At 58.5% G+C, this 27,507-nt stretch overlaps 1 protein-coding gene across 2 annotated transcripts in view; it reads right to left on the bottom strand.

Annotated features, from left to right (window-relative positions):
- ARHGAP23 (Rho GTPase activating protein 23) overlaps positions 1-26,541 on the bottom strand; it is a 77,635-nt gene extending 51,094 nt beyond the window's left edge. The window contains exon 1 of one of the 2 annotated variants that reach the window (XM_045835990.1): positions 26,433-26,541. In XM_045835990.1, coding sequence (XP_045691946.1) covers positions 26,433-26,441 — 9 coding nt within the window. In that variant the 5' untranslated portion in view covers positions 26,442-26,541. Of the gene's footprint in view, positions 1-18,120; positions 18,225-26,432 lie in introns of those variants that run through there. The other variant, XM_045835989.1, reaches the window with a different exon arrangement.
- Between the last annotated feature and the right edge of the window lie 966 nt (positions 26,542-27,507).

Raw genomic sequence — 27,507 nt, 5'->3', positions numbered from 1 at the left:
TCTTTCAACAACCACTTCTTGAGTGTCTGCTGCGGGCCAGGCACTGTGCGAGGGCCTGGGGCACCTCGGAGAACAAGACCAGTGCCGACCTCGTCCTCAGGACACTTCGAGTGCTGTGAGCACGCCCGGTCCCGAAACCCTTAGGGGTCTCCGGGTTCCAGATTCAAGCCCGAGCCTGCTCCTTTCGCCCAGGACAAACGGAGACTCTCTCATACCAAGAGGCCCTGTTGTCAGGGGGTCGAGCCTCTTCTCCCCAGGAGGAAAGAGCTTGTTCGAGGGTGGGGCCAGAGCCCTTGAACCAGAGGGTGGCCCAGGCTGGAGGAGCAGAGGCCACAGGCGCCAGCCGGACAGCCAGGAGCCGGTAGCCCGGGCAGAGGGCAGTCCTGGGGCCCGAGGGCCTGGGGGCGGGAGGAGGAGGAACGCCGCTGTCTCCGAAGGGTGAGCGGTTTGGGAAGTGAGAGAGAGGGACTTGGGGTCAACTCTCTGCTTTTCCTTCTTCTGGCTTTCCTCCCAGAAAGTAGGCCCCAAACCACAAGAACTAGGCCCCTCACCCCAAGAGAATGAATGACCTGGCATTTAGGAAGCTTCAGCTGGGCCCACCCATCCACCCATCCCTGCACACCACCAAACGCAGACCCACAACGACCCCACAGCCTCCCCCGCAGACGCAGCACATGCACCGCCAGCCCTGTCCATCCCAGGCATGCGGGCAATGCGATACCCAAGGCATCTCACCCGCCCGCGCCCGGGCCTCTGACCCCTGCCCCAGTCTCCTCATTCAAGGGCAGCTGCCCCCTCGGTCCTCCTCCACCCTTTTGCCCCATTCAGATGCCTGGTTCCCAGCACCAGTTGTGTACAGTGCTGACGTGCCCCAACACGCCAAGCTGGTGAGCCGGCCCAGCAAGCTTGCATTTCCCCAACACCCTCCACATGCAGATAACCCCTAGTCACTGGGAGCCTGGGGACCCCGCGCTGGGTATGGGCCCGTGGCAGGGTGTGGTTCAAGAGTCGCTCCAGACTCATGCTTCCCCTCCCCCCTTCCCGTCCAGGCCCAACCTTGCTCTGAGTGGAGGTGGCTGTGATGTTCCCCTCCCACCCTTAAACAGGGCCAGAGCCAGGGACGGCTGGGGGAAGGGAGGAGAAAGCACTTGCAATGCCGGAAATCCCAGAGTCATCTCCAGGAGGGACCAGCGTGATCCCAAGTAGCATAGAAACCCCTCATTCTTCCGCGGCAGCACGGCCCACGGGTGAGCTCACCACGGGCTCCGGAGTCCCTGCCGCTTTCTGGCTGTGAGACCGAGCCTAGCCAATTAGTCTCTCTGAGCCTTGGTTCCTCACCAGTACAATGAGAACAGCACTAACTTCCACCTCATTGGCTGTTGGGAGAATTAAGTAAAGAAAGTCCTTAGAGCAGGCCCTAGGCACATAGTAGGGATTCAATAAATGCAAGAGAGTTTTTTGTTGTTCTTTTTCTTTTCCTTAAAAAATCTTTTATTGAGGTTTAATTAACATACAACATCATGTTAGTTTCAGATGTACAACATAGTAATTCCAGATGCGTGCATCTCAGAATGAGCACCGCAGCGATCTGGTTAACATCCGTCATCAGCCATAGTTACAGAATTTTTTTGTTGTTGTTGTGATGAAAACTTCTAAGATCTACTCTCTTAGCAATTTCAGATATGCAATACTGTATTATTAACTATAGTCTCCAAGCTGTACATTACATCCCAAGACTTCTTTTAGAACTAGAAGTTTGGAACGATCGACATTTGGCCACACCCCCAACACCCCCCACCCGACCCCCATTCACCCCCTTACCCACCTCAACCCCCTTCCTCACCTCTGGCAATGACCAATCTGTCCCCTATGAGTTTGGCAGGGTTTGGGTCTAGGTTTGTTTGCTTGTTTGTTTTTTAGGATTCCACATATAAGCGAGGTCATACGGTCTTTGTCTTTTTCTGTCTGACTTATTTCACTTCACATAATGCCCTCAAGGTTGATGCAAGCTGTTTTGACTGCCTTTTGGATTTTCACACTTTCACAGGCCTAGCCACACTCACAATGAGACATGCGAACAGCTCAGCCATGTGTGCACAAAGACACAGTGACACACGCGGACACTTGGGGGGGGTCTACGCAGGGCCAGACACACCCGCTGACGTGGGGGTCACCACCTCCCTGTGCCAGCCCCCCACAGGCTCCTGCACACCCCAGCTGCCCCCAAGCAGGGAGGAATCTTCAGGAGCACCCTTTCCATAGCGGGACTTGGACAGGCCCGGAGCCTCGTCCTGTAGGTTCTTCGGGATGGGGAGGGGGTGGGAGACGTGAGACCCTGGGATGTGCGGCCTGCTCCTGGCAGGCGAGGAACTTGGCAAAAGTGCCAGGCTGGCAGGACCTTTCCCAGCAGGAGAGCCATTCCCTCCTGGGGGAGGGGAGGCGAAAGATGAGCATCTTTCCTCCTGGTGGGAAATGAGCACTTGCAGAAAAGGGTGAGTCCGGAGCCAGCCGCAAAGTAAACAGTGGGGCTGTCGTCCAGACAACTGCAGGCCGTGTGGGACGGGGCCCACCACAAGCCCTCTCCAACCCCCTGATTTACTCTGCTCAGCAGCCCCTTGATGTCTCAATGCGAGCCCTCCACATACCCCTTCTGGTCTCCGGGCCTGTCTGGGGCTCCCCAGAAGGAAGGGCCTGTGCCTCCTCCATCAGAATGGGAGCTCCCTGACAGCGGGGTTCATTTTTCGTTTGTGTGTTTCTTTGTTTCTGCCCCATATCGATCCAGGGTCTCCCAGAGGCGACGGCCTGTGTCTTTCCCCTTAGATGGGAGACTGATCGAGGGCATGACCTGAGTCTCCCCCATCAGACTGAGAGCCTCACAAGGATAACTGCTACTGAGGTTTCCGAAATAGATTTGTGCTCCTGGAGTGCTTGGTACGTAGTAAGCTCTCAACAACTATTTGTGAATGACGAGAACGTGGAGGAATTGGATCCCTTGTGCATGGCTGGTGGGAATGCAAAAATAATGCCCTTGCTATGAAAAGCAGTACGGCAGGTCCTCAGGAAATGAAACATAGCAATTCCACTGCTGGCTGTGTACCCAAAAGGTGGGAAAGCAGGCACTCGAAAAGATACGTGTACACCCGTGGTCACAGCAGCATTATTCACAAGCCAAAAGGTGCAAACAACCCAAACGTCCCTCACCAGATGAATGGGTGAACAAAAGGCGGTATCCACACACGACGGAACTTGACTCAGTCTTAAAAAGGAAGGGAATTTGACACATGCTGCGGCCGAGTTGAAACTTGAGGACATTATGCTAGGTGAAATAAGCCAGACACGAGAGGACAAACATTGTACAATTCTACTTAAGTGAGATAACTAGATTCAGAGAGATGAAAAAAAAAAAATAGAGCGGTGGCTGCCGAGGGCTGGGGCACTGGGAAACGTAAGGTATTGTTTAATGGGTGCAGAGTTTCAGCTTGGGAAGACGAAAACGTTCTGGAGATGGGTGGTGGGGGTGGTTGCACCACTGTGTGAATGCATTCAGTGCCACTGAACTGTACGCTTAAAAAACAGTGCATTTTGCCCTGGCCGGTGAGGCTCACTCGGTTGGAGCATCATCCCATAACCGAAAGGTTGTGGGTTCAATCCCTGGTCCAGGCGCATACCAAGAGGCAACCAATTGGTGCTTCTCTCTTGTATCGGTGTTTCTCTCTCTCCCTTCCTCTCTCTCTAAAATCCATGAAAAAGTGTCCTCAGGTGAAGATTTTTAAAATGTTTTTTAAACAGTACATTTTATGTTATGTATATTTTACTGCAATAAAAAACATGGCAAGATCAGAATTCAAATGGAAAAAAGTGTTGTTGAAAGAAGATGAAACAAATGAACAGGTAGGTCTCCCCCAGGGGCCCAGAGGTAGGCCCGCCCACAGAGATTGTCCAGGACAGCTGGCCACCTCCTGCCTGGAGGACCTTCCCCCGCTCATCCCTCCACTGCGCCTTCTCAGACCCCCTATTGCCATCTTTGGGGGCCCCAGTAGTCCCTGCACAGGGTGAGCTTTCAGGCTGCCGGAGACGCAGTGAACCTTGACGCAGTAGGCCCTTGGCATTGATGGGGACCTGCCGCCTGGCAGAGGCTGAACTGGTAGAGGCACGAACTCGGGGCATGCCATATCCCACGGTGTTGGGACCTCGGAAGAGTTTTCCAGCAAAAGCTGGGCTAAGTGTGGGGCTCCCTCCTCCCGAGGCTGACTCCAAACAGAACACACATCTGTTCCAAGCCTACGAAACACCCTTAACATACACACATACAAGGGTATGCACATGGAGGCAAGGTTCTATTCTCACATGCTCTCCCGTGCACACACTGCAAGAAAAACAGGCCTAAACACTGAAGGATGCACAGTCTTGTCCGAGATGCAGGCGGGTCCTGTGTGCAGGAGAGCCCCCTGCTGGCCGAGTTCTAGCACACTTATGGCTCTCATGGCCCAGAGAGGGCAGGGTGCCCTCATTCCTTCCACCTTGCCTTTGCCCGCCGCACTCTCCAGGCCCCTCTGGCCCCAGTCACACTCCAGGATTACTCCTCCCCACCTCCTACAAGGGAGCAGAGTCCCCTGCAGAAAGACAGAGTGACTATGGAGCCTTAGGAAGGTTCTCCCTTGGGTCTAGCAGTACTGGAGAGAGGCTAGAGCCTCTCACATCATGTTCAGGGCAGTCATTCCTGGGGGCAGAAGAATGCCCACAATGGCTCCTCTTCAAAGCCGTCATATCCATTCTTTGACTCTGCACTGGGAAGCTCATTTCGGAGGAGACAGTGGGCGAGGGGGGTAGAGAACTCCAGGGGGTGGCTCTGTCTATGAAGTGCTCCCTATTGTCTGGCCACCTGGGCAAAAACAACAGGTGCACCCTCTGTTTTTTGTGTGTTTTTGTATTTTTTCCAAGGAAGAGCTCAGTCCCAGTCAAGCTGAGACCACATCTCCCAGGGCAGGCCTCAGCAGATTCCGGAAACCTTCCCCAGGGCACATGGGGTTCCCTGTGCAGAGAGGCTCTCAGCCCCACCCCTGAAACCACCCGCCCCCTCACCCAGGCCCTGCCCAACCTGCCCAGGTCATCCCTTCACCCCACCTAGGAGCTGAACCTCTCCCTAATCCAGCCCATGATGCCCCAGGGGCAGCTGAAAGGGTGGAGGGAATGGTGGCTCTGCAGGGACAAACAACCTCCCCTGGCTCCTGCCCAGGAGGGCGCTAAGATGGTTGGTTTCTGGGCTGGGCTCTGTGGTCAGAAGAGGACAGATGGCACTGCCTGCGGCCCCAGACCCTACCCCTCCTCAGTGTGCCTAGCCGCATGTTATTATCTGTTGAGCCCTTATCATCTGCAAGCATACTGCACATGCATCACCTCATTTAAGAGCAGAGCAGCCCTGGCTGGTGTGGCTCAATGTGCAGGCCTGCGAACCAAAGGATCGCCGGTTCGATTCCCAGTCAGGGCCCATGCCTGGGTCGAGGGCTAAGTTCTCGGTCAGGCATGCATGAGCGGCAACACACATGGATGTTTCTCTCCCTCTCCTTCTCCCTCCCTTCCCCTCTCTCTAAAAATAAATAAATAAAATCTCTTAAAAAAAAAAAAGAGCAGAGCAGCCTCTTGGGATAAGTGTGACACACACACCTGCCACCTTGGCCCCTCCCCCAACCGCCAGTCTGGTGCTGTGCTGGGCTCACAGAAGCACTGGGGGGTGGGGAGGAGGGGTAGTAGGCTAGTGAGAAAGATCACTGTCCCTGAATCAAGAAGGCTGATATGGAGAAAGAGTCACATTTGCCAAGGGCTGCCATTGGTAGCCCTTTTCTGGCTATGTGACCTCAAGGTCACACATGTTTCTTATTTCTTCAGCTACAAAACAAAGCTAGGGACAGCAGCCTGACAAAGTCGCTGGGAAGGCACTCTGGGGACTAACACATGGGAGGTGTCATGGCCCCAGCCCTACTACATTCCTCCCATTGAGAGTGAACTCTGTTTTCCAAATGTCTAAGTCGACCCACTTCACCACGGCCACTCCTCTGCTCCAAGCTGCCATCCCTCCTCTGGCCCCTGACCGCCCAGACCAATTATTTTAATATTAGAACCACCGGACTCTGCGGGACATGCCTCCAGGACATGCCTTTAGGCTCCGTGCCCACCACACCCCCTTCCTCTGTGCTCCAGTTATCCTGGCCTCCTCCAGCTTCTTTGAGGACCAGGCATCCACCCACCCTTCTAGCCTCAGGTCCTTTGCACATGCTGTTTCTGGAATGCTGGTCATCTTCCCCAGCTCCCTCCCTGCCTTACCAACCCATACCCTAATTAACTCCTACTCACCCTATAGTTCTCAGAAAAAAATGTCACAGCCCCAGAGTCACTTCCTCTGGGCCCCAGACCAGGTCAGGTCCCTCTGCACCCTCTCACAGCACTCATGAGTTGGTGTCTATATACTTACGAGGTTATTTTGGCCAACAAATCCCTCCCCACCCCCCACCAGGGCTATGAGTTCTGGAAGGCTGGGACCTTCTGCTCTGCTGGCTGTCAGATCCCCAGCTCCTGTTACGAGGCGGGTACTGGGCATCCTATTTCTGAATGGGAAGGAATGACTCCTCAGAGACAGTCCTTGGTGGGGAGGTCTACCTGGAGTAGGTGCTGCTTCAGACCTTCTATCTTTTTGCATCCTACCCCTTCCTCAATGGGAACCAGATTCAGAAAGCGGGGGGAGGGGGTGCTGGAATAAGGCTGTAAGAGGTGGGGAGAAAAGGGAAACTGCTTCGATCCCCTTTGCAGTGTCCTCGGTCCCCTCGCTGTAGCTGGCCAAGCCCTTGTCCACTCAGGGCTGGCCCACCACATCCGCAGATCCCTCTCCCAGGAATATAACACTTGCCTCTCTCCTTCCCTCATCTTCCTGTAGCTGATCCCCTATCCTCCACGTCTTAGCTTGACTGCTCCTGAAAAGCTTCCCGCACTGTGAGTTACAGAACTTGCTAGGGTCCCAGAAGTAGTGGCATCTCTGATTCAGGCCCAGGTCTGCCTGCCGACAGAGCACAGAGCCCAGGCTCTTGGCCACCGCATTGCCCAACTCCTTACTACTAGTTTCTCGGTGGAGGCTGTGCCCAAAGGCACGCCCCTTCTCTAAGCCTCAGTTTCCTCCTGCCAGCTCAGCCACCTCAAGATGTCAAGAAGATTGGCTAAGAGAATGAAGGTAGGGGGAAGGCAATGGGAGGACAGGATAAGAGAGGAGAGGAGGGAGGGAGGAGCGTGAATGGGGTGGCAGCTTTGGGCCAGCCAGACGTGAGAAACGCCAAGTATGCGAACTACGCCAGCCCCTGAGCTATGAATAGTGCAGCCAGGCTGGCAGCCCAGGTCGGCCCTTCCCAGCACTGCAGCCCCCCACCCCGGCCCTCCCACGCCAGCCCTGCGCAGGGGGCCAGAAATGGGGCGGAGGCTGAAGAGGCAGGCTTGGGAGCACAGCCTGAGTGGCTGGAGCCAAGGGGTGTGGTCATGCAAATAGAGAGCAGCGGACACATCTGATTGGCGGGTCTCTGCGGGTCTGGGAACTTGCACCCAATAGGCAATCAGCCAGTCTCTGAGCGCCAGTCATCTGCACCGAACAAGGCCCCTTCCCTCGGCCGCATCCCTGGCGGCTGCGGTTCCCAAGCCTGGAGTCACCCTGTGACTCAAATTCCACTGATACTGTGCACTGGAGGCCTCTCACCCTCTTCTGTCAAGGCCCTGCAAAGCTATGACCTTCAGACGCCGTCCCTGCCCACCCCAGAGCCAGGTCAACCTCTCCTGCTCCGAGCTCCTGTGTCTGACAGCTGGGTACTTGGGAAATTGCACTGGCCAGTCCCTGCCCTGCCTCTGGACCCCGTTTCCTCATCAGTGACCGCAATGGGGAGCACACTGAGCTAGCGACCAAAGACCCAGTCCCCAGCCCAGTCCTGCCCTCTGTGTGCCCTCAAACAAGTCAGTAACCTCAGAGTCCCTTTTTTCTTTCATGCCAGGACTATTGGCTGGGTGTCACTGAGGGCCTAGCAACTGGGCTGGGCCCAGTGACACTGGGGAAAGAGGCGTCAAAAAGGCCTCAGTTTAGGCCTTGGCTGTGGGACCCAAGTCACGTCTCTTCCCTCTCCAAGCTTCAGTCTCCTGAGCTGTAAGTGGCACCCTCAAGAGGACTCGGTGTGAAGTCCCTGGAACCCAGGAGATGTTGAACAAGTCTTAGTTTGGTAGTCCACAAGGATTTTTTAAAATTAATAAAACAGTCCCTGACTTTATAAAGAGATAGACATGCACCAAATAAAGACGCGTAGTGTTTAAAAGTTCTGAAACAGAGAGGACTTGGGGGTTTAGATCCCAGCTTGGTCCCACTTCCTAACTGTGCGTCCTCAAACTAATCATTAACCTCTCTGAGCTTCCGTTTCTGCGTTTACGAAACAGAGATCATCTGTTCCTTGCGGGACCGTTGTGCAGATTGAAGAGACGGCGTGTGAAGTGCTCAGCACCGCAGGGTCTGGCACTGAGACCCTCAACAAATGGTAGCTGCAACCAGTCCTCCTATGGCCGGTATCGTGTGCTTCCCACAGTGCCATGCTAAGTGCTACGGGACATGTGGTTCATGAGTCAGCAACATCCAGTCAATGTGGCCTGGGCTAGAAGTTGGGGACAGAACAACGAACAGGACAAAGTCTCTGTGCTTGCGGGGCTTACGGCCTAGTGCGAAGAGGAATAAGTCCTGCTATGTTTGAGGACGTTGTGTGTGGGGGCGTGCTGTACAGAGAAGGATATTCCCTATGGGCATTGAGGGGTCAATAGGAGTTTGAGAAATGGCGAAGGCAGGGGAGGCGCTGCAGAGAAGCGGAGGAGGTGGTGTGGCAAGTTCCTGGCAAGGGGAGGATGGAGGGGGCTTCTACCCTGTCCTCTCCATCCCCAGCTGCAGTGTCAGCCCTCGTCATCCAGTCTGCCGCCTCCACTGCCAGGGTCCTGTCCAGGGCTTCCCAGTGTCTACGGGAGCAAGTCACACCGGGTCTGGAACGTCCATCTCTCCCTTCTATGCCTACCACCCCTCTATGGTCCCAGCAGGCATCTTTCTTTTTTAGGGAAGGAGAAAGAGAGGGGGAGAAACATCAGATGTGTGGTTGCCTCTCACGAGTCCCCTACTGGGGACCTGGCCCGCAACCCAGGCATGTGTCCTCACTGGGAATCGAACTGGGAATCCAACTGGTGATCTTCCGGGCCCCAGGCCAGCACTCAATCCACTGAGCCACACCAGCCAGGGCCAGCAGACATCTTCCAAGCCTGGACCAGCCTCACCTCTTCAGCGAAGCCTTCTTCCCCTCAGAGCTGGAGCATCTTTAGAAGGAGGAGGGGTTCAGTCCGTGTTTGTTGACGGAGCCCTGGGATGCTCCACACCACTCAAGGGCAAACCCAGACTCTGGGCAGGCACAAGAAGAACCCCGTGCACAGCAGAGTCGTGGAGAAGCAGAATACGATCGTGCATCGGCATCCTCCTTCATCATGTAGACCCTACCTGGCTGTCACGGCTCAGCTCGGGGCACGGGGGAGTGTCTGCCTCCCCAGGGCCGGAGGGTGTTCTCCCAGGCTCTTCTTTGTCAGGGAAGGTAGCAGCGACACAGGGTAGGCTTAGGATTCAGAAAACCCAGATTTAAATTCAGATGCTGGGCAGCCTTTGGTGGGGTTATTAACCTTCTCAGGGTCTCGGGTCTTGTATCAGTAAATATACAATCACTTTGTTATGGCCCTTGAAAATTCATCAAAGAAAGTTTCACTGAAGAATCCTCAGTGGCCCCCAGCTGGTGTGGTTCAGTGGATTGAGCGCTGGCCTGGGAACCAAAAGGTCGCCGGTTCGATTCCCAGACAGGGCACATGCCTGGGTCGTGGGCCAGGTCCCCAGTTGGGGGCATGCATCTGATCAATGTATCTCTCACACATCAATGTTTCTTTCCCTCTCTTTCTGCCTTCCTTCCTCTCTCTCTCTCTCTATATATATATATTTTTTTTTAATTTTTTTTTTATTTTTTTTTTAAGAATCCTCGGTGGTAGGTTTGGAAACAGGAAATGAGAGCAAGGAGATGAATCATGCTGCCAACCAGTTTTCAACCAGTGCCTATAGCGACTCTACCCAGCAACACTGTTTCCATCTTTAAACCGCTGTTACCACATTCACACTCACATGATGTCACAGTGAAGACACTCGCCAGTGTCTGCTTCGGGTCTGTCTCCCCAGTTATGCCAGATCATTTTAATCTTAACGTTTTTGGCGGAGGATGTTAAGGGGTGATCTGGACCGGCAGACAGTGGAGATGCAAATCTCAGAACCCGTGGTTATACAGTCTTCGTGGAGCCTTCAGGTGGTAGGAAAAACAGACCAGAAACCCCTTGAGGGCAGGATTGTATCTTTTTTCTCCCGGTCCCAAGAGCCGCAGAGAGAGCCGGAACACAGGAAATGAGAGGGCGCGCAGGAGTGATCGCCAGACGAACACAGGCCAGGCGGCATTGTGATCTGGCTGCTGCCTGGTTTTCCCAGGACGGACGCCCCAGTTTCTGGAGTCGGGTCCTTCTCCTGCCCCAGGCTGAAATTAGGGAGAGGGCAAGATAGCACTCTGCGCGAGCCGGGCCTGGGAATGTCCTCGATGCCCTAGTCTCTCAGATAACCTAACACCGTGAGACTAAGCATCCAGGGCCCACTGCACAAGGCAACGTCCCAGCAGTGAAGGATAGAGGGTTGTGGGCCTCTTTCTCAGTCCTGTCGGCAGCCCCAGCCTCGTTGCGTGGCCCCCCTTTCCTGACTCCCACTGTCCCCTCTTACGGGCATCCCGTCCCCCTCCTGGGCTCTGGGCTCAGTCTCAGCTGCCCCCTCTCCCAACAGGTGCTGCAGGGCTGAGGTGGGGCCTAGTTCCAAGGCTTCATTAGAGCTAATGAGGGCTCAGCTCTGCAGATGCCAGCGCGAGATACAGGAGAGCACAGGAACTGCCTGCAGCCCCCCAGCGCGACCTGGGACTCTTGACTCCCTCCCGCCCCTCTCTCGAAGAGGAGCCAAGGGGGGTCACGCCCTCAGACACGGTAAGGGAGATTTAGAAGAATCCTCCCAAGTACAGAGAATGTCACAATGCCACCAGAGACGGGGACGGTGGGGGCACGAACCAGAAAGCAGCGTCAGGGCAGGGTTCTTGCCTGGGCTGCCGGAGGTTCCGTGTCCACCGTTCAATCCAAAAACAAGCAAGCGAACAAAACACAGCAGAAACTGATTCCCTGACTTCCTCCTTTCACGGAACCCCAGCAGGTCAGCGGAAGGGCCCAGGGGCTCTTCCCCACCCTCCCACCGGAACTCAGCCACCTGAGCTCCCTCCTCGCCTGGCTTCCCTCCTGCCTCTTCCTCCCCCTTTTCCCTCTCCCTTGCCTCCCGCCTCTGTCTCCTTGTCCTCGTCCTGTTCTGGGCCTCAGCATCCTCACCAGTCACATGGAGAGGCAGGGGCGGAGGGGTGGCCTCTAAGAGCCCTCCAGCAAAAATTTTGGAGATGTTCCCGTTCAGCCCTGGCTGGCGTATCTCAGTGGATTGAGCGAGGGCTGCGAACCAAAGCATTGCAGGTTCGATTCCCAGTCAGGGCACATGCCTGGGTTGCAGGCTGTGGCCCCCAGCAACCACACATTGATATTTCCCTCTCTCTCTTTCTCCCTCCCTTTCCTCTCTAAAATAAATAAATAAATAAAATATTTTTAAAAAATGTTCCCGTTCAGGGGTCTCTCTCTCTCTCTCTCCCCCTCTAATTTGAAGCAAATACAGATTTTTCTTCACACTGAGAAGACGGGAAGCTCTGTGGTGGCAGGGGGAGGGTCTCTACTTTAGTCTCCCCTTTTTAGCCTTTTGGGGGTCCTCGGGAGCAGGTGAAGCTCTGACGGCCAGATCTCCACCCTGCCCTCTACCGAGGGCTCTAAGGCCAGCGTCCACCCTGGATTCTCTCTAAGGGACTCTCACACCCTTTGGGGACATTAAAAAGGAGAAAGAACCGGTGGATTTAGGAGCCCAGAGTCAGACAGAAATCAGGCTGGGAATGATAGAAGCCAGGCGGGGGGGGGCAAAATGAACTCTGCCCTTCCTTGTATCGACCCCCACCCAGATGCCGAGGGCCCAGAGCGGTTGTCCTCCCACACGGCTCCTACATGCGCCCCCCTCGCCCGGCGACATTCCTCCAGCCCACACGCCTCCCGCCCGCCCGCCCAGAGGCGCTGGGTCTGCTCCCATCCTTGGCTCGCAGGTCGCAGTCATCCTGACACCCCGCCCCAAGCTGTCTCTCCACCCAGGGGTACAGGCTGAGCTTTGAAAGGGTCACTTCAAAGAGGACCTGCCTCTGAGAACCCAGCCAGACCCAGGGCCGGCTCCTCGGCCAGATTCCCGGCGGCTGGGGACAAAGGCTCCACTGTTCCTCCGACCCCCGGACGCCCCCAAATGCGCTGGGCATAAGAAGTCTTTCTTTCCCTAGTTCCGCTCCGTACAGGCCCCTGCTCTTTGCCGCTGGGAGTAGCCATGGCCCCTCCTCCAGGAGAGGCTGGGAGTGGGGGCCACAGGGAGCTACCAGTTCCCCCATTGCCGCTACCACCATACAGCCACCCCCTTGGGCAGCCGGAATGCGGAGGCTGCCTCGGGGATGACTCCAGGACTCGCGTCCCAGGGCCCCAGTGCCCCGTAAGCACCGAGTCCTTCCCAGGCCCGCCAGGGCCTCCCACCGGTCAGAACCACACCTACCCTTCCAGGGCCCCCTCCTTCAGGCAGCCTCCCAGGACTCCCTGTTCTTGGAGGAGCCTCGCAGCACAGCCTAAACCACAGCAGCCGACTTCTCGCTCCTGCCCCCGCCACCCCTAAGAGCAGGAACCAAGTCCACCTGCTCCTGTAACTTCCTGGCGCTGGGGCCGATCCCTCCGCAGAGCCCTAGAGGTTTCCTGTGGCAGTCTCGCACGCAAGGCCTGGAGTCGCTCTGGTCCAGCCTGTGCTTGCTCACCTCCTCTGATAGGGAACCTCATCAGCTCCAGGGCCAGCTCATTTCCTCCCCGGGTCACCCAGCCACACGGGGTTCTCCTTATCGAGCTGGAAGTGGGTTGTTCTCATTTCCATCCATCGATTATGGTTTTTTTAACAACAGTCGCTACTAGACTCGAGATTAGCGCACGTCAGCCGCTTTACCTGTATTACCTCATTTAATCCAATGTAATCCAAAAACCATTTTGAGGGATTATTTCAGGGCTAAGCAAATGGAGGCGGAAAAACACTTAAGTAACTTGGCCAAGGTCACACAGGGAATGAGGGGCAGGGCTGAAATTTGAACCTGAGGCCCCTGACACCCAACCCGCCTCCCCAGGTGCGGGGGGGGGGGGCCTGCCAGGGCAGACGTCACCCCCACGCTAAGTCCTCTTTTTCCTACCCGGCTCCCCACCAGCCTTGGTCGGTGCATGAAGCGCATGCGGCCTGCGATGCAGACGGACGTTAATTCGGACGGCGCACGGGGAACAGAGGGAGCCGGAGGGGAAGTAGTCGCTTGCCCGGCGTGGGGGAGGGGCACACAGGTTTGAGGGAGTGGAGGAGATGACCCCGGGCATCTCAGGGTTCAGGACTGGAGATGACTAGAAATCCAGTCACCCTTCCTGCGAGAGAGAGCGTGGATAGCTCTGACAGGCCCTAACTAAACACTCTGCGTACCCTCCACCTGCAGACATGCAGAGTCTCCCATCAAGGGGATGCACTGCGCTGAACACCTCAGGGCCAGAGAGATGAGAAAGGAACCGGCCTCTAATCCAACCTGTAGTCTTCCCCGACGTGCCCACTGCTCAGCTCTGTCCCCTTGGAACGCCGGGAGAAGAAGGGAGGGAGAGAGGGCAAGAGAGAAGTCAGTAGCCAGCGGCCCCTGTGAGGTGGTGGAGGACAGTCGTGACAGGGTGTGGGAGAGCTTTCCTTTCCTCGCTAGGTCTGGCTCAGGTGCTCCCGGCACAGGTAACACAGCAAAGCACCTGTGGGCTGCCTTCCCAAGACGCCAACCCCAGCGACTTCCACAGGGCGAGATTACAGAATTCTGTGGTTTTCCCACGCACTGTCGGTCGGCCGACACACAGGGGCTATGCGCTAGGCTCTGTGGACACCAAGACAAATGTGACAGTTCGGGGCCTGGCTGGAATGAGGCCAAGAGCAAGGTCAACTCCTCAGCTCTGCCACTAGCGGGGTGACCTTAGGAAGCCGTGTATTCTTCTTGTGCCAGTTTCCTCGTCTGTCAAACGGGACGATGATAATGTCCCTCCCTAGAGTGGAGGGCACTTTGGAAGTAGTTGCCAATACTGTTTTTCTTGTCCGCAAATGATGCCAGGCTGGGAGGGGAGAGGGCTGTGTGGATCGACTCTCACAATGCCAGGGTCAGAGCTGGCCACGGTGCACCCTGGGAAGCCAGGGGAGGGGCTGCTCCCTGGCCTGCACTTCGCAAACATTTATGGAGGGTCACTCTGCGCCAGGCACTGTGCTGGCCACTGGGGACACAGAGATGAACGGGACACATTGTCCACTCGTCCTGGCTCCTCCCCGCCCCCCTCTTCCTCCTGGGCCCAGTCCCAGAACTCGGTGCACCGAGGGGGGCACCAAGGACAGGATCACGTGTGGGAAGGCACGGCCTGGGGGCCGGGCAGTCAGAACACCTGGGTTCACGTCCACCACTCACAGGCTGCCTGGCCGCAGACACCCTCCGACCTCAGTTTCCCCACTGTCGCATAGCGAGTTGGACAAGATGACCCTCCTGGTCCTGCCCCACACTGACAGGTGATGAATATGCCCCACCCCCCAGGGCTTTAAACTTGCCCTGAAGTCCAGTCCCAAGGTCATCCCAGCCTGCGTCCCACTGAGGCCTGCCTGGTACTGGCTAGCACTGCCCTGCCGGGGAGCTGGCACAGTTTCACGTGGAACGGGGGCCTAGATCTAAGGGCGGGTGTTTGGAGGGGGCGGGGCGCTAGGGGAAAGGCAGAGCCAGCTCCTGCAGGCCCTATTCATGGCTCTCTCCGGGGAGGGAAAGAGAGCAGGATAATTAAAACCAAGCTTTGTCCAAATCTTTGACCGTGCCAAAATCTCACCTTTGAACCTCTGCAGAAAACAGAGCAGGGCTCCTGCCCCTTTGGAAGGAAAACACCGATGAACTGAACCACAGCCAGGTGTTACAGGCTAGCATGGGGGGGGGTGTGGGGGTCAAGGGGTAAATGAGCTGCTTCTCCCACCCACCAACCACGGACACCTGAGGCCTTACCACCATAAGGCCCCTTGTTCCCATCCCTGTCCCAACTGAAAGAAAAGCAACCAAGCTGCAATCTAGCGAGAGGTTGACCTTGATCTTGGGCTGTGTCCAAGATGGACCCGGATTCAAGGTGGGAATGATGGCAGGTCGAGGCAGGTCCTGGCAAGAGGGATGGCAAGGTGAGAGCACAGACTCCGACCGGGTTGCTGGGACCCCACCCTGACTCTGCCACTTGTGAGCGATGTGACTTTGCTCATGCCGTTAGCTCTCCGTGCCCTCGACCGTAAGATGGGGTGCCGGTGCTGCCCACTTCACGGTTGTGTCGTGAGGGTTAAGGAGGGAATTTGTATAAATCCTGGCCCAGAGAAATTGCTATCTATGTCTCAGCTATCAACTGTACCATTAAAGCAACTCCCTCTCCTTACGACACTTTCTTGAGGCGCTAATGTATACGCTCATTTGACTCTATCTGCATCCCCTGTGGATTTCTGTACTGGAATCCAGCGTCACAGGAATCTACCCAACCCACTGTGCTGGAGGAACTTCCCTGCACGGTGCTCCAGGCTAGCCTGCGATGCGGCAGCTCACAGGCCTCTCCCTGGAAGTTCTCCCAAAGACCTAATACAATAATCCCTCATGCTGTAACTTATTCCATTCTCCTCCCTTGTAGTCTCTCTCTCTCTTTTTAAATCCTCACCCAAGGATGTGTGTTGATTTTAAAGAGAGAGGAAGGGAAAAAGAAAGAGAGAGAGAAAGAGAGAGAGAGAAACATCGATCCGTTGCCTCCTGCACATGCCCCGACCTGGGATCAAACCCGAAATCTGGGTGTTTCTCTGACCAGGAATCGAACCCACAACCTTCTGGTGCATAGGATGACGCTCTCATCAGCTGAACCACACGGCCAGGGCTACTCTGTCTCTTAACCATACACATCATGGAATCCTTCTAAGTATCCCTGCAATGAAGGATGAAGCAATAAATACCTCTGCCCACTCCTACGTGGCCCTGGGAGGAACCAGCGCCCTCCTTTGCCCCCGCTGCCATCCATGCCAAAAACGCTGCACCCCTGGGGGGCCAGACTGGTCTCCTGCTCCCTTCCCCCATGAGCTCAGGGTCAGGCTGAGGAGGGGGCACAGAAGTCCCCATCCAGGCTGCCTGGCCACAGGTCTATTCGCCAGGACAAGTTCCTCTCGACGTGCCCCATTCGAAAAGCCGGCCCCATTCCCCATGGCGTCCCAAAGCCGCCTTCCTAGTAATGCTCCCTTCTGAGAAGTTTTCATCCTGTGACTCTCATCAGGAGACGGGGGCGTGGGGTCCTGGGTGCAGCAATGGGGAACTCCTAGCTCCCTGGGTGTGGGGCTCAACCACCTTGCGAGCAAGTGGAAGAGGCTGAGGCTGGGGGCCTTCGAGTTGCATCTGGAGGTGAGACGACTGGTGACGTAATCAAGATTCGAATCACTCGCCAAGGAGCACGGCATCTCAGTGAGAGTGGCCACCTTGGGGATGGAACTGTTGCCCCCGCGGAGGGGGAGGGCCACCCATGATCACAGGGTAGGGGCAGGGGTGGAGATGCTGGAGGGATTGAAATGTGTGTGTTGATGTGCGGGGGTGGGGGGGGGAGTCCAAGGGATTCAGGTTTAATGACCTCCACTCCCACCCCCGGTCCATCCTGAATTTCAAGTTTATAATTAGGAACACTGTGGCTGAAAGGCAGAGGGGGAGTCGGGGAGAGGGAGAGAGAGATGCAGACTGAGGGAGAACTGAGCATCCATCCCTCCCTCCGGCTCCTGGAAAGCACACCCGTCTCAAAGTTTGCAAAGTGCCAGCCCCGGCTTCAGCTCTCGGGGCAAGGCTGAGGAAGAGCATCCCTGAGTCCTTCAGCCCTGTCCAAAGCGGAAGAGGCCTCAGCCCAGACGGTGACCCCAATCTAGACCCCCGGAGAATTTCTTTTCCAAGCTCAGGGAACGACTGGCTTGACAATGTTCAGCCCTTCAACTTGGGAAGGGGTGGAGTGTGTGCTCGGGTGCCGCAGCGGGACTGGGCAGCCAGGCTCCTTCGTAGGGGGCTGGCCCGGATAGGGCCCGGAGGCCCCTGCTGGCCCCTCCCGAGCCTCAGCAGCTGGCAGATGAAAGAATCCAAGCAAAGCAGCCTAGCGCTGAGTAATCCCCTGGCACCCTGCGACCAGACCCACCCACAGCCCGCCCGAGGGGGCAGAGGGAGCAGCCGTGCCGGCAGGACCAGGGGTCCCGAACCTGTTTCTCTCCTTCAGGACCCAGGGGAGCGGGGGATCGCGCCAGGCAGCTCGTCGCGCGGCCGGGTCTGGCCCGGCAGGGGGCGAGTGTGGCGCGGGGAGGGGGGTGTCCGGCCGCGGTGGTCAAGGACATCTCGCTCCGGGAGCCCCCTCCCCCACTCCCTCTCCCTCCAGCTGTGCCGGGGCCTCGCCAACGGAAAACGAAAACTCGGGCAGAGGAAACGGCGGCAGGCGCCCCGCCTGAAAAACCCGGACAAAAGGCGCGGACCTCCGTCCCCGTTGGCTGGCCGCCGGGGTCCTGGCACTGCCGCCCTGGTCTGTGCCCCTGCCCTGGCAGCCCGGAGAGTCCCAGCCCCCTGCCCCCCTGCCTCCTTGCCTCTCCTCGGCCCGGGTCAGCTCTCGCTCCGGCCCCCTCCCGGGCCTGCCACCAGCCCATATTCCTTGCAGTTGTGCCCGCGGTGCCCGTGTCGTGCGCCCCAGGTTGTGCCTCACGAACAGGGGCGCGGCGACCCCCGCCCTACGTCCGGCTCCCCGGCAGTGCCTGGACCCACCCCCTCCCCTGGCCCAGAGCCTCACCTGCGGGGGCCGGGGCTCCGGGCGGGGCGGGATCCCGACCAGGCAAAAGGCGACTCCATTCATCGGGCGGCAGCGGCGGCTCTGTGGCCGGGGCACTGTTGGGGGCGCGGGCAGGGACCCGGGAGGGGCGGGGCCCGCTCCTTCGCTCCTCCCCCTGAGCTCCGACGGGGCGCACGCACCGCCTCTCCTTAGGGTACCAGCCTGGTAAAGGCAGCTGAGGAAGGGGTTTGCGCTGGCCCCAAAACTAGAGGGCAGAACACAGCCTGGGGAAGAGAGTTGGTCGGTCTCAAGGAGACAATCTAGGCCAGCTTCCAGGGGGCCGCCCAAACAGACCGTGATGGGGCCAGCCAAGGAAAGTGGACAAGGGCACCCAACCCAGAGCCAGTGCAAGGAGAGAGGGGCGGGAGGAGGCAGGACCGAAAAGGGAAGCAAAGAGAAACACAGCCAGGCAGACAGGTCAGAGACGGAGAGACATGGGGCACAAGAGGCAGAGACGAGACAGAGACCGAGAGAGAGGCAGAGGAAGGCAGAGCAGGAGACGGAAGACCTGGGGCGGATGAGGGGGAAAGACAGAAGAAAGCTTGGGGAGCTTCCCTTCCGTCCGGAGACTCATGGAAGTTGAGGCGAAGGCAGAGATGGCGGTATCAGGCAGTGTGGGTGGGGTTCGGGAGGAGGGCGACCTTCAGGGGCGCCCCTCCGTCTAGCCCCCCTGGCCCAGTCAGGGTCTGAGCCCACAGGCCTTACAGAGGCAGGGGAAGGGAGGCCGGGAGACCGGGCTGGCAGGGGCCCCAGGCTTTCGGACTCCCGCTCAGCCAGTCCGTGCCTCGGGCCTCTGCATACACCTGCTCCCCGGTGGGCAGCAGAGGGCGCAGAGACCCCTCAGGCCCCCCAGCCACAGGCAGCCCGTGACCTCTCTTCCCCACTTCACTTGGAGTCGGGCTCAAAGAGCCACTGGGGTCCCAATCCAGTTCCTCGGTTCTCTGCCCCCAAGCAGGACGCCCCCCCTCCCCCGCCCAGCCAGTCCAGGAAGGGACAGTCCCTCAGTCCCTCGTTTCTGATGGGCAGTTCTTTCTGCTGTCTAACCAATGTCCTTCCTGCCTCCTCTTTCCTGCAGCCTGTGCTCACCCCTTTCCCACGCCTTCCCGCAGTTTCACAGGTCGAGAAGCAAGGAAGGCAGAGGCCACAGATAAATGGGAATATGGTTTGGATAAGGCAGGCAGGGGAGGCAGGAAGGCTGACTCTGTCCACTCTGGAATCGCCTACGTTCTCCAGGGCCAGGAGACCTGCCAACCAGCGCCCTGCCTCCTGAGAGCAGAGGAGTCAGAGCCCTCCACCCCCTCCTCTAAGGTCATGTCAGGGAACCAGGCCCTGGAGGGCGGGTGGCTCAGGCACCAGCTAGGCCATCCCTACTCCTGGGAACCTGAGGAAGGACATCCTGACTTGTTTTTGAATCTTACATGTAATTGCCCATGCTAGTGTGGCTCAGTGGATTCCGCACTGGCCTGTGAACCAAAGGGTTCCTGGTTCAATTCCCAGGCAGGGCACATGCCTGGGTTGTGGGCCAGGTTCCCCAGTGGGGGGTTGTGTGAGAGGCAACCACACATTGATGTTTCCCTCCCCTTCTTCCTCCCTACCCCTCTGTCTAAACATAAATAAATAAAATCTTTTAAACAACAATAAACAAGTAAATCTTATATTTAATTTAATTATTTAAATCCCCTGGAAGTCGATGGGAGTGGATGCTTTTATAATGACAGGCAGTGCATGACTCCTCTTCCTTCCCCATCTCTCTCCGTGAAGGTCATGCGCACCCAGCGTCATCCCCCACTCCTGAGAAGTCCTTCCTGCTGTCTAACTGTCATCCGTCACGCTGTATTTTCTCGCTCAGTCTTCAACCAGATTCCTGTTTCTGACACTTTCTGCCCTGCAGCTCCAGTGGCCCAAAGCTTGCGGCCACCCTGCCTCAGGGGTCCTGTCCTCTCATGACAAACGGGTTGTCCCTGTAAAGGGGGAAGCTAGGGCATCTGAGATCCAGACCAAACTGGGGCCAGGGGAAGGGAGGGAGAGAGGTGGCCCCTGGGGGCCCCCTGGCTCACTTTTTCCAGAGCCTGATGCCCTCAGATACTGCGGGAGGCGGGAGGCGGTGAGAGGAAATGAGCTCACACTGGCCGGCAGGCCATTCCTCCCTCCACAATGCGCTGCACTCACCTCCCCCACTTCCCAGAAAGTGTGCTCTGTCCCCACCCTCCTGCCCTTCCCGCCTCCTCCTGCACCTTGACCCGCAACCCCACCCTGCCCCTGCCCTTCCTCGCCCATCTTCTCTAGAACCTCTGCCTCCAGTCCTTCCTCTCCCCCTGGGCTCCCCAGCTCCTGCCTCCCTCCCTTCCACTCCCTGCATCCCACCATCCACCCCCAAATCTGCTCCCTCCCTGGCCTACACTTTCTCTGGGGTTTCAGGCAGTGAAGCCCCACACAGGGTGGAGGGCATCCCTCACTGGGAATCTAAACTCCCCTCCCAGCCCAGTCACCTTCCTTCATCCATGAACCCTTATCGAGAACCCTAACATATGAGGGGGCGGAAAAGCGGAGGTGGCCCCTGGGGATCGAGAGAGAAGGCCTAGCTCCTTCCCTTGGGGGGTCTGGGGTCTTACCAACCCTGACTCCAGTGTGAGGTCCCAGAAAAAGAACAATGCAAGGCTGGAGAAGCAGAGGAAAGCTTCCAGAGGGAGATGGCCTTGAACTTTTGGGGGCTTTGTGGATGGGATGGGGTCAGGGTGGCAGAAAAAGCACTGGGGGGAAAGGACCACGGTGGACAAAGGCAGAGCGGCAGGAGGGAGCAACTAGGGGGCGGGAGCGGCGGGAGCCAGGCGGAGCGTGCGTGCACAGGAAGCGTGGAGGGATGAGGAAGGAAACGCGGGTGGGGATGTGACCCTGGAGTGACTGGGACTGAGGCACTTGGAGTTTACCCTGTGGCTGGATGCTGCGACCAGTGCTGGTGCCGGTGTGGGGTGGGGGGGGGCACTTCCAAAGGGCAGGGCATTGCACCAGGCATGGAACAATGAACAGCACAGTCCCTGGGACTTGGTGACCCACGGAGCGTTGGGGGAAAGAAACAGAAGAGTCTAGAACAACTCCAAGGTTTCTGTCTCAAATGTTCTCAGGGAGAGGGGACATAGCCTCATGCTCAGTGTTTTGTGTGTATCATTCCAATGGAGCCCGACAAAACGGTTGTGAAATAGTGCACTCCTCATTTTGTGCACAGGGACACTGAGGCCCAGAGAGCTTGAATATCTCACCCAAGGCCACTCAGGACTTGAACCCAGGCATCTGGGCCCAGAGTCCACAGGTGTAGCTCTCAGGCTGTGTGAAGCAGTGATCAGCAGTGTAAGCCTGGGGTCCATTCCCCTGGAGGGGGGCCGGAGCTAGAGACCTGGCTTTGGTGCCATGGGTGGTCCAGGAGTGTGGTTCAGATTCTCCAGAGACGGTGCAGAGAGGAGGCCAGATGCGGGACAGGCCCCGAGGAGCACCCACCGTCAGTGGCACATGAGGGAGGAAGAGGCAGCAAGGAAGACCGAGAGGAAGCTGGTGGCTGGGGGAAGTGGCACTGCGCTGGGCAGGGAGGGCCCTTCCAGGTGGGGTGGGGGTGGAGTCCAGACCAGGCTTCGAGGAGCAGCATGGGGGTAAGGTCCTGAAATCGCACCTGCTAAGAGAATTAGCAGGAAGGGACAGGGAGGCGGCAGCACACAGGTGAGCCGTGGCTGAGGCACTGGTCCATTTGGGTCGGGGAGACGAGAGCAGGCCTTCTGGTTGAGGAGCAGGTGCCCGGGGAGGGAGAGCCTGAGGGGGTGATGAGTGGAAGAAAAAGAACCCGTCTTCCCAAGGCCAGGTCGGGCCAGGAGGGGGGCATAGGGGAAGGTCCAGGGGCCCCCGGAGCAGACCATCCAAGGTCAGGATCAAGCTGGCCCGGAAGCTAGCAAGGCATTGTTTGATGTCCTTAGGGAGCATTGAACCGAGAGTCCCAAGACCTGGGTTCAGGTTCCCATCCTGCCCACCTAGTAGCTATATATCTTTGAGGAAAAGAACATTCTCCGAGCCTCAGTTTCACCCTCTGTAAGCTGAGAACAATAAGGCCTCGGATTTGAGCACGTATTCAAAGCAGGCTGTGAGCTGGACAGAAAAGACAATGGGGGGAAGACGTGTTGGAGGACAGGTGGCCGTAAACCGGGCCACAGCTTTGGCTCTTCCACCGAAGGTAGAAGAGCACCCCCTGGTGGAGGAAGGCACAAGGGCAGGGGGAGAGGGGAATGCTGAGGAGAGATCTGACTTCTCGTGCCTCTGGCTTTCAGCCTCCAAGTCCTCTGCTTCTCCCGGCAAAGCAACCCACCGTCCCTCAAATTCTCATCTCCAAAGCAGGTGAGTGCCCAGTTCATTCAAGTCAAAAGACATTTATTGAGCACCAACTACATGCAAACTGCTGTGTGGAATGGCGGGGGGCCGTTCGATGACCCACTGGCTATGCCTGCCTGCAAGGAGCTCCTGTTCCGGGAAGGGCAACAGACACAGGAGAGGATGGCCGGGCCGGTGCGGCGGTGGTGGTGCGAGCAGAAAACCGAGCACAGCAAGCGGGGGCCTCCGGAATGAGGGAAGGAAGGCAGGGGCGTGGGAGACAGTCTTTGCCCTAGACCGCGAAGGCTCTCATCTGGCGAGTGGCAGGGGAAGGGGGCCTGAAGCCCCCTGAGAGCTGGGTGGCGGGTGGGGTCCAGGCCCTGGCAGAAGCTCCGGGCAGCCCGCAGAGCGAACCTCACTGAGCATCTGCAATGGCATAGGGCGGGGCGACCGTCCACTCCAGAGGATGCCAGTCCCCACCCTCACCCTTGTTTCCGGGTCCCTGAGGAATCTGGGTAAGAGGGCTCCCATTTGAACATCCCTCAGACGGGGGAGGTTACAGACCCCTGGCCAGGGTGGGGCTGAGGGACACTGCAAACCAGCCCAACAGCTGGGGTCCCAGCTCAGCAACCTCTGGACAGCAGGCTTGGGGCGGGAGCGAGAGACTTCAGCTTCTCTGGGCTGGCAGCAGGGCAAGCCAGCCGCACCCAGAGAAGCCCTGGTGTCAGGGCAGAGGGTAGATGACCGATGCCCCTGAGCTGCCACTGCTAGCTGGCAGCCCCTCGGAGAAACCATGCGTGGGGAACCTGGGAGAAGGAGTGGCCTTGGGCTGCAGGGCTGGGGTCGCAGCCCTGAAGCCTTTCAGCTTGGTGACAACTGAAGACACAGTGGCCTGGGCTGTTTGGGCGTGACATCGCCTAGCGGGAGCTTGAGAACACCAAGATGCAGAGGAGAGGAACTGAAATGTGTTGAGCACCCAATATGTGCCAGGTTCTTTACAGACATGATTCCAGGTACCGTCCATGACAGCTCTGTGAGGTGGGCACTGTTGCCCCCACTATACAAGGGAGAGAACAGGCTCAGGGAGGGCGAGTTACTTACTGAAGGCCTATGGTAAGCTCTTGCTCTTTCTACAAAGCATGACCCCCACCCCGGGAGAGGCCAGGCCAGGTGGCCCCTTCCAGCTCCCAGATGCTAAATTCCATCATTGTTTGTGCGGCCTTTTCCATTCTTCTAGCAACCGACCTGCAAGTCTGCCTTCTACACAGGCCCCTAGACCCCACCCAGCCACACCTGGGTCCTGCACACCACTGTGCACAGGACAGGCCTGACCCACCCTCTTCCCTGTCTCCGGCGGGGAAGGAGGGAAGAAGCGAGGAGGAGAGAGAGGAGGGGGATGTAGAGGAAGGGAAGAGAAGAAGGGACAGGGACAGAGGGGAGGGGCCAAAGGAGGAGGGGAGGGTGGCTCCCACCTCCCCCTGGAAGCTCTGGAAATCCCCGCAGCTGCTCCCCTCGCCTCTGCCTGGCCCTGAGCCAGCCCCGGGTGAGAGTGAGGGGCGTTAGATGGAGAAGAAAGCGGGGCAGGGCACTGACCGCAGTGGGGCAAGCCCAGCCTCCACCCCACACGCCACCGGGCGATTCCAGCCCCTGTGCGAGATTCCAGGCATGCTCCCCTTTAAGGAAGCCCGACATGCCAAAATCCACACATACCAAACAGACACATCAGGGTGGTTCTTGCACTATAAAAGGATTCTTTGCTTTACAAGAGGCCTCGGCACATGGGAAACTTAAAATAGGAGCTTCCCCTGGTGCCGTGAAAGAAGCTCTGATTTCAGAAGCACCCCCCACACACAATGCTTCCGGCGCATCCAGAAAGCTGGCAATACCCACGGGGCTGGTGGGGCTGGGGCTGCCTTAAGGCGCTGCCATCGGCCTGGGCACCTCCACGGCCCACGGTTGTGCATTGTGCTGATCATCAGAGTCCCCACAGGGCGGAGGTGTTGGCAGTCTGGGGCACAGGCTGGCTGCTGTGCTCCTCCGCTGCAGAGGTATCCCAGGACACCTCAGCAGGACCTGGGGAGCCACCACGCATCACAGCTGGCAGGAATCACGGCAGCCCAGAGAGAGGACAGAAGTCCACAGCCACCAAGTGTCTCTTCGATGGGGTCAGGGCAGGAGTCCAACATCCTGACCTTCCGTCCCGCTCTCCCTGCCCTTCCATAATGCCAGACCCGGGGAGGCCCGCTCTGTCCTCCGGAAAAGAGGAAGCAGCCGACCCCCTGGAAGGAGAGGAGGCTGATGCAGGCAACCACGGGGCTGCCTGGGGGAGCAACTCGGGCCAAGTCGCACATCCGGCGAGATGCATTTGGGGTGATGTAGGCAGACAGTAGTGGGGGGCCCCTAGCCCTGCCCCTCCTTATTTATTGAGGTGAAATTCACATAACATGAAATTAACTATTTTAAATTGAGCGATTCAGCGGCATTTAGTACTTCCCCCTTCTCCTTCGCCCCCGCCCCCAGAGTGGAGTTGAGGATAAAGTCCGCAATGACAACAACAGCAGATCATGATGAATTGAGTCCCCTTCCCCCTGCCAGGCCTGGTGCTCCAGGGAGCTGCCACTGGCCATTTAAATTAACAACCAAGATGCCAAACAGGCCTGGAGAAGACCAGCCCACAATCCCACCCCAAACATCACGCGGAGCGCAGAGTGCACGCCCCGGGGCACTCCACCCTCCCGGCGGCCCTCTCCGACCCCAGGACTAAGGACCAGCCCAGCCCCTGGCTCCACCGCGCCGGCCCCTCCTCACCACCATCACGGGCAGCCCGGGAACCCCTCCGCCACAGAGGCCCGGGGCTGGCTCCGGCCGGAAGAGGGGGTTTCAGAGCCCGGGACCCCAAGCCACTGCTTCAGGTGGAGCAGCCCCAAGGCGCCTGGGAGTATGCCCAGCGCAGCACTCAAAGGCACCCTCCGGAAGAGAAAACCCCGCCACGCCAGCCCCACCCCAAGACCTCGCTAGCACGAAGTCGGCATGGGGAAGGGAGCCAGGCAGCCCCGGGAGCAGCCTCGCGCTCTGGCAGGGGCCAGGCCGCTGCACCTCTCGGAGCGAGGGGGGCGCAAGTCAGGATGGAGCCCTCCCCGCACTTGAGGAAACCGGCCGCTCACCCAGGATTTGCTGAGCTCTGTGGGGAGCGCGCGGAGCTCTGACCTCGGGGACCACTTGCCCCTGGCCGGTTCGGATGGAGCCCGTGTGAAAAGACAGCCGCCCCCCTCAACCTGGCTGGGGCGCAAGTCTCTATTTGGAGGGGTGCAGGGAGAGGCTGCCCAGCCCACCCCGTCTTCTCACCGCCGTGTGAAGATGTCAGCAGCTGCTGCGGCTGTAACTGGGAGAGGAGGGGGAGCCCGGCTGGGAGAAACCCTGGACGCGCAGGGGGCAAAGGGGACCGTTGTATCCTAAGGTCCCACTAGGGCGGGCAGGTCAGCCTGGTGGCTGTTCGGCCTGAGAGAGTCACCCCCACCTTCTGTCACGCTTTCACTCGGCACAGTCTGCAGCCCCCCTTAGGCCTAGGATCCTAGCGGGGCTCGGGACCTTATCGAGTGGGGAGGGGGCTTCTAAACGCGGTGCTCTCCTTCTGGAGGGGGGTGGGGTGAGGAGAGAGGCAGCGTGTGCTCCCTCCGCGCCCATCTCCCTGTGTGTCGGTGGTGGGGGTACTCGCGAGCGCGCGCGAGTGTGTGTGTGTGTGTGTGTGTCTGTACACACCGTGCCAGCCCCATTCCTCCCCCAGAGCCTGGGCCCCGCCCGCGCGGGGATCCAAACCCTCCCGCGGCGGCCGGTCCCCCTCTCCCGCGGCTTGCCCACCCACACCTTGTTCTTAACGCCCCCAGTCCCTGCCCTCCCCTCCCAGACACGCGCCCGCGCCCACTGACCTGCTCCATACTACTGCCAGCTATGCCGTTTTCGCCGCGCCAGCGCCGGGGGGCGCTGGGGGTGGTCGCCCCTCCATGCGCCGCGGTCGTGCAGCACTACCGAGCCCAAGCAGCGCCTGGTGTCAGCCGCCCAGACCCCCGCCCCGCCCTGCCCCGCAGGCCCCGCCCCCTCCCCTCCCCTGTTCTCTACACACGCGGGTGGAGACACCGCGCGCGCACACACACGCACATACACTCTCTCAATCACACGCACACACAATGCACACACACTCCTCATGCATCCAAGGGCTCACCCCTGCCAGCACCCTCTCTTCTGCCTGTCCTGGGGGGCCCTGTTAATCCAGAGAAGATCCCTTCCGGGGAAGCCCCTCTCCTCATTCTCCAGGTTTATGAGAATTAGATGACCCCACCCTCATTTTACGGGGGCCACAGAGGGGCTGGCCCAAGGCCACACAGCAGCTTGATGACAGAGCTGACCCCATGGTCCAGAACACTGTCTCCCAGGCTGAGGCCCCACCCCCAGGGTTCCCTGCAAGCGGGCCTGAGACGCCCACGGAGCCTGGCACACGAGGACACACTGCTCCGCCCCGGCCTGCGTGTGCAGGGGTCTAGACCTTGTGACCCTGCAAAGACAGGACCTGGTTGGGAAGGGCCACTCTGTGTGGCCGAGGCTCAGCCTCTATTCAAATGTGTTGTGAGACCCTGGGCGGGGCGTGGGGAACAGCATGGAGATTCCTGCCGCCCACTGTGCGCATGCCCCAGGCACGTGCCAAGCAGGAGGGTGGCCACACTGTCCACCACTGGGGAAGGGTCGTCGGAAGCCCCAGATACCATCTGAGAACCTGGCTTGTGGGTTGTGGGGCCACCAGCTCTACTGAAGACCAGGGAGGTAGCAAAAAGACTGCCTCCTCCGCTCATCCCCAACCCCCATCGGCCCGGCTCCTGCCTGCCCACGGCTCCTCTGCCCAGCCCCTGACAGGGCAGGGCCACACTGAGGGGGGGCATCACATGAGCAGGCATGTGAGAGGCCGGCTGCTTCCCGGGGCTGGAGGGTGGAGTCCCAAGTGGACAGGGG

Source organism: Phyllostomus hastatus, unplaced genomic scaffold, assembly GCF_019186645.2.
Source record: "Phyllostomus hastatus isolate PE091 unplaced genomic scaffold, TTU_PhHast_1.1 phas_contig_210, whole genome shotgun sequence".
Taxonomy (NCBI): domain Eukaryota; kingdom Metazoa; phylum Chordata; class Mammalia; order Chiroptera; family Phyllostomidae; genus Phyllostomus; species Phyllostomus hastatus.
The sequence above is the reverse complement of the archived record's forward strand: the minus strand, read 5'-3'. Positions and strand labels throughout refer to the sequence as shown.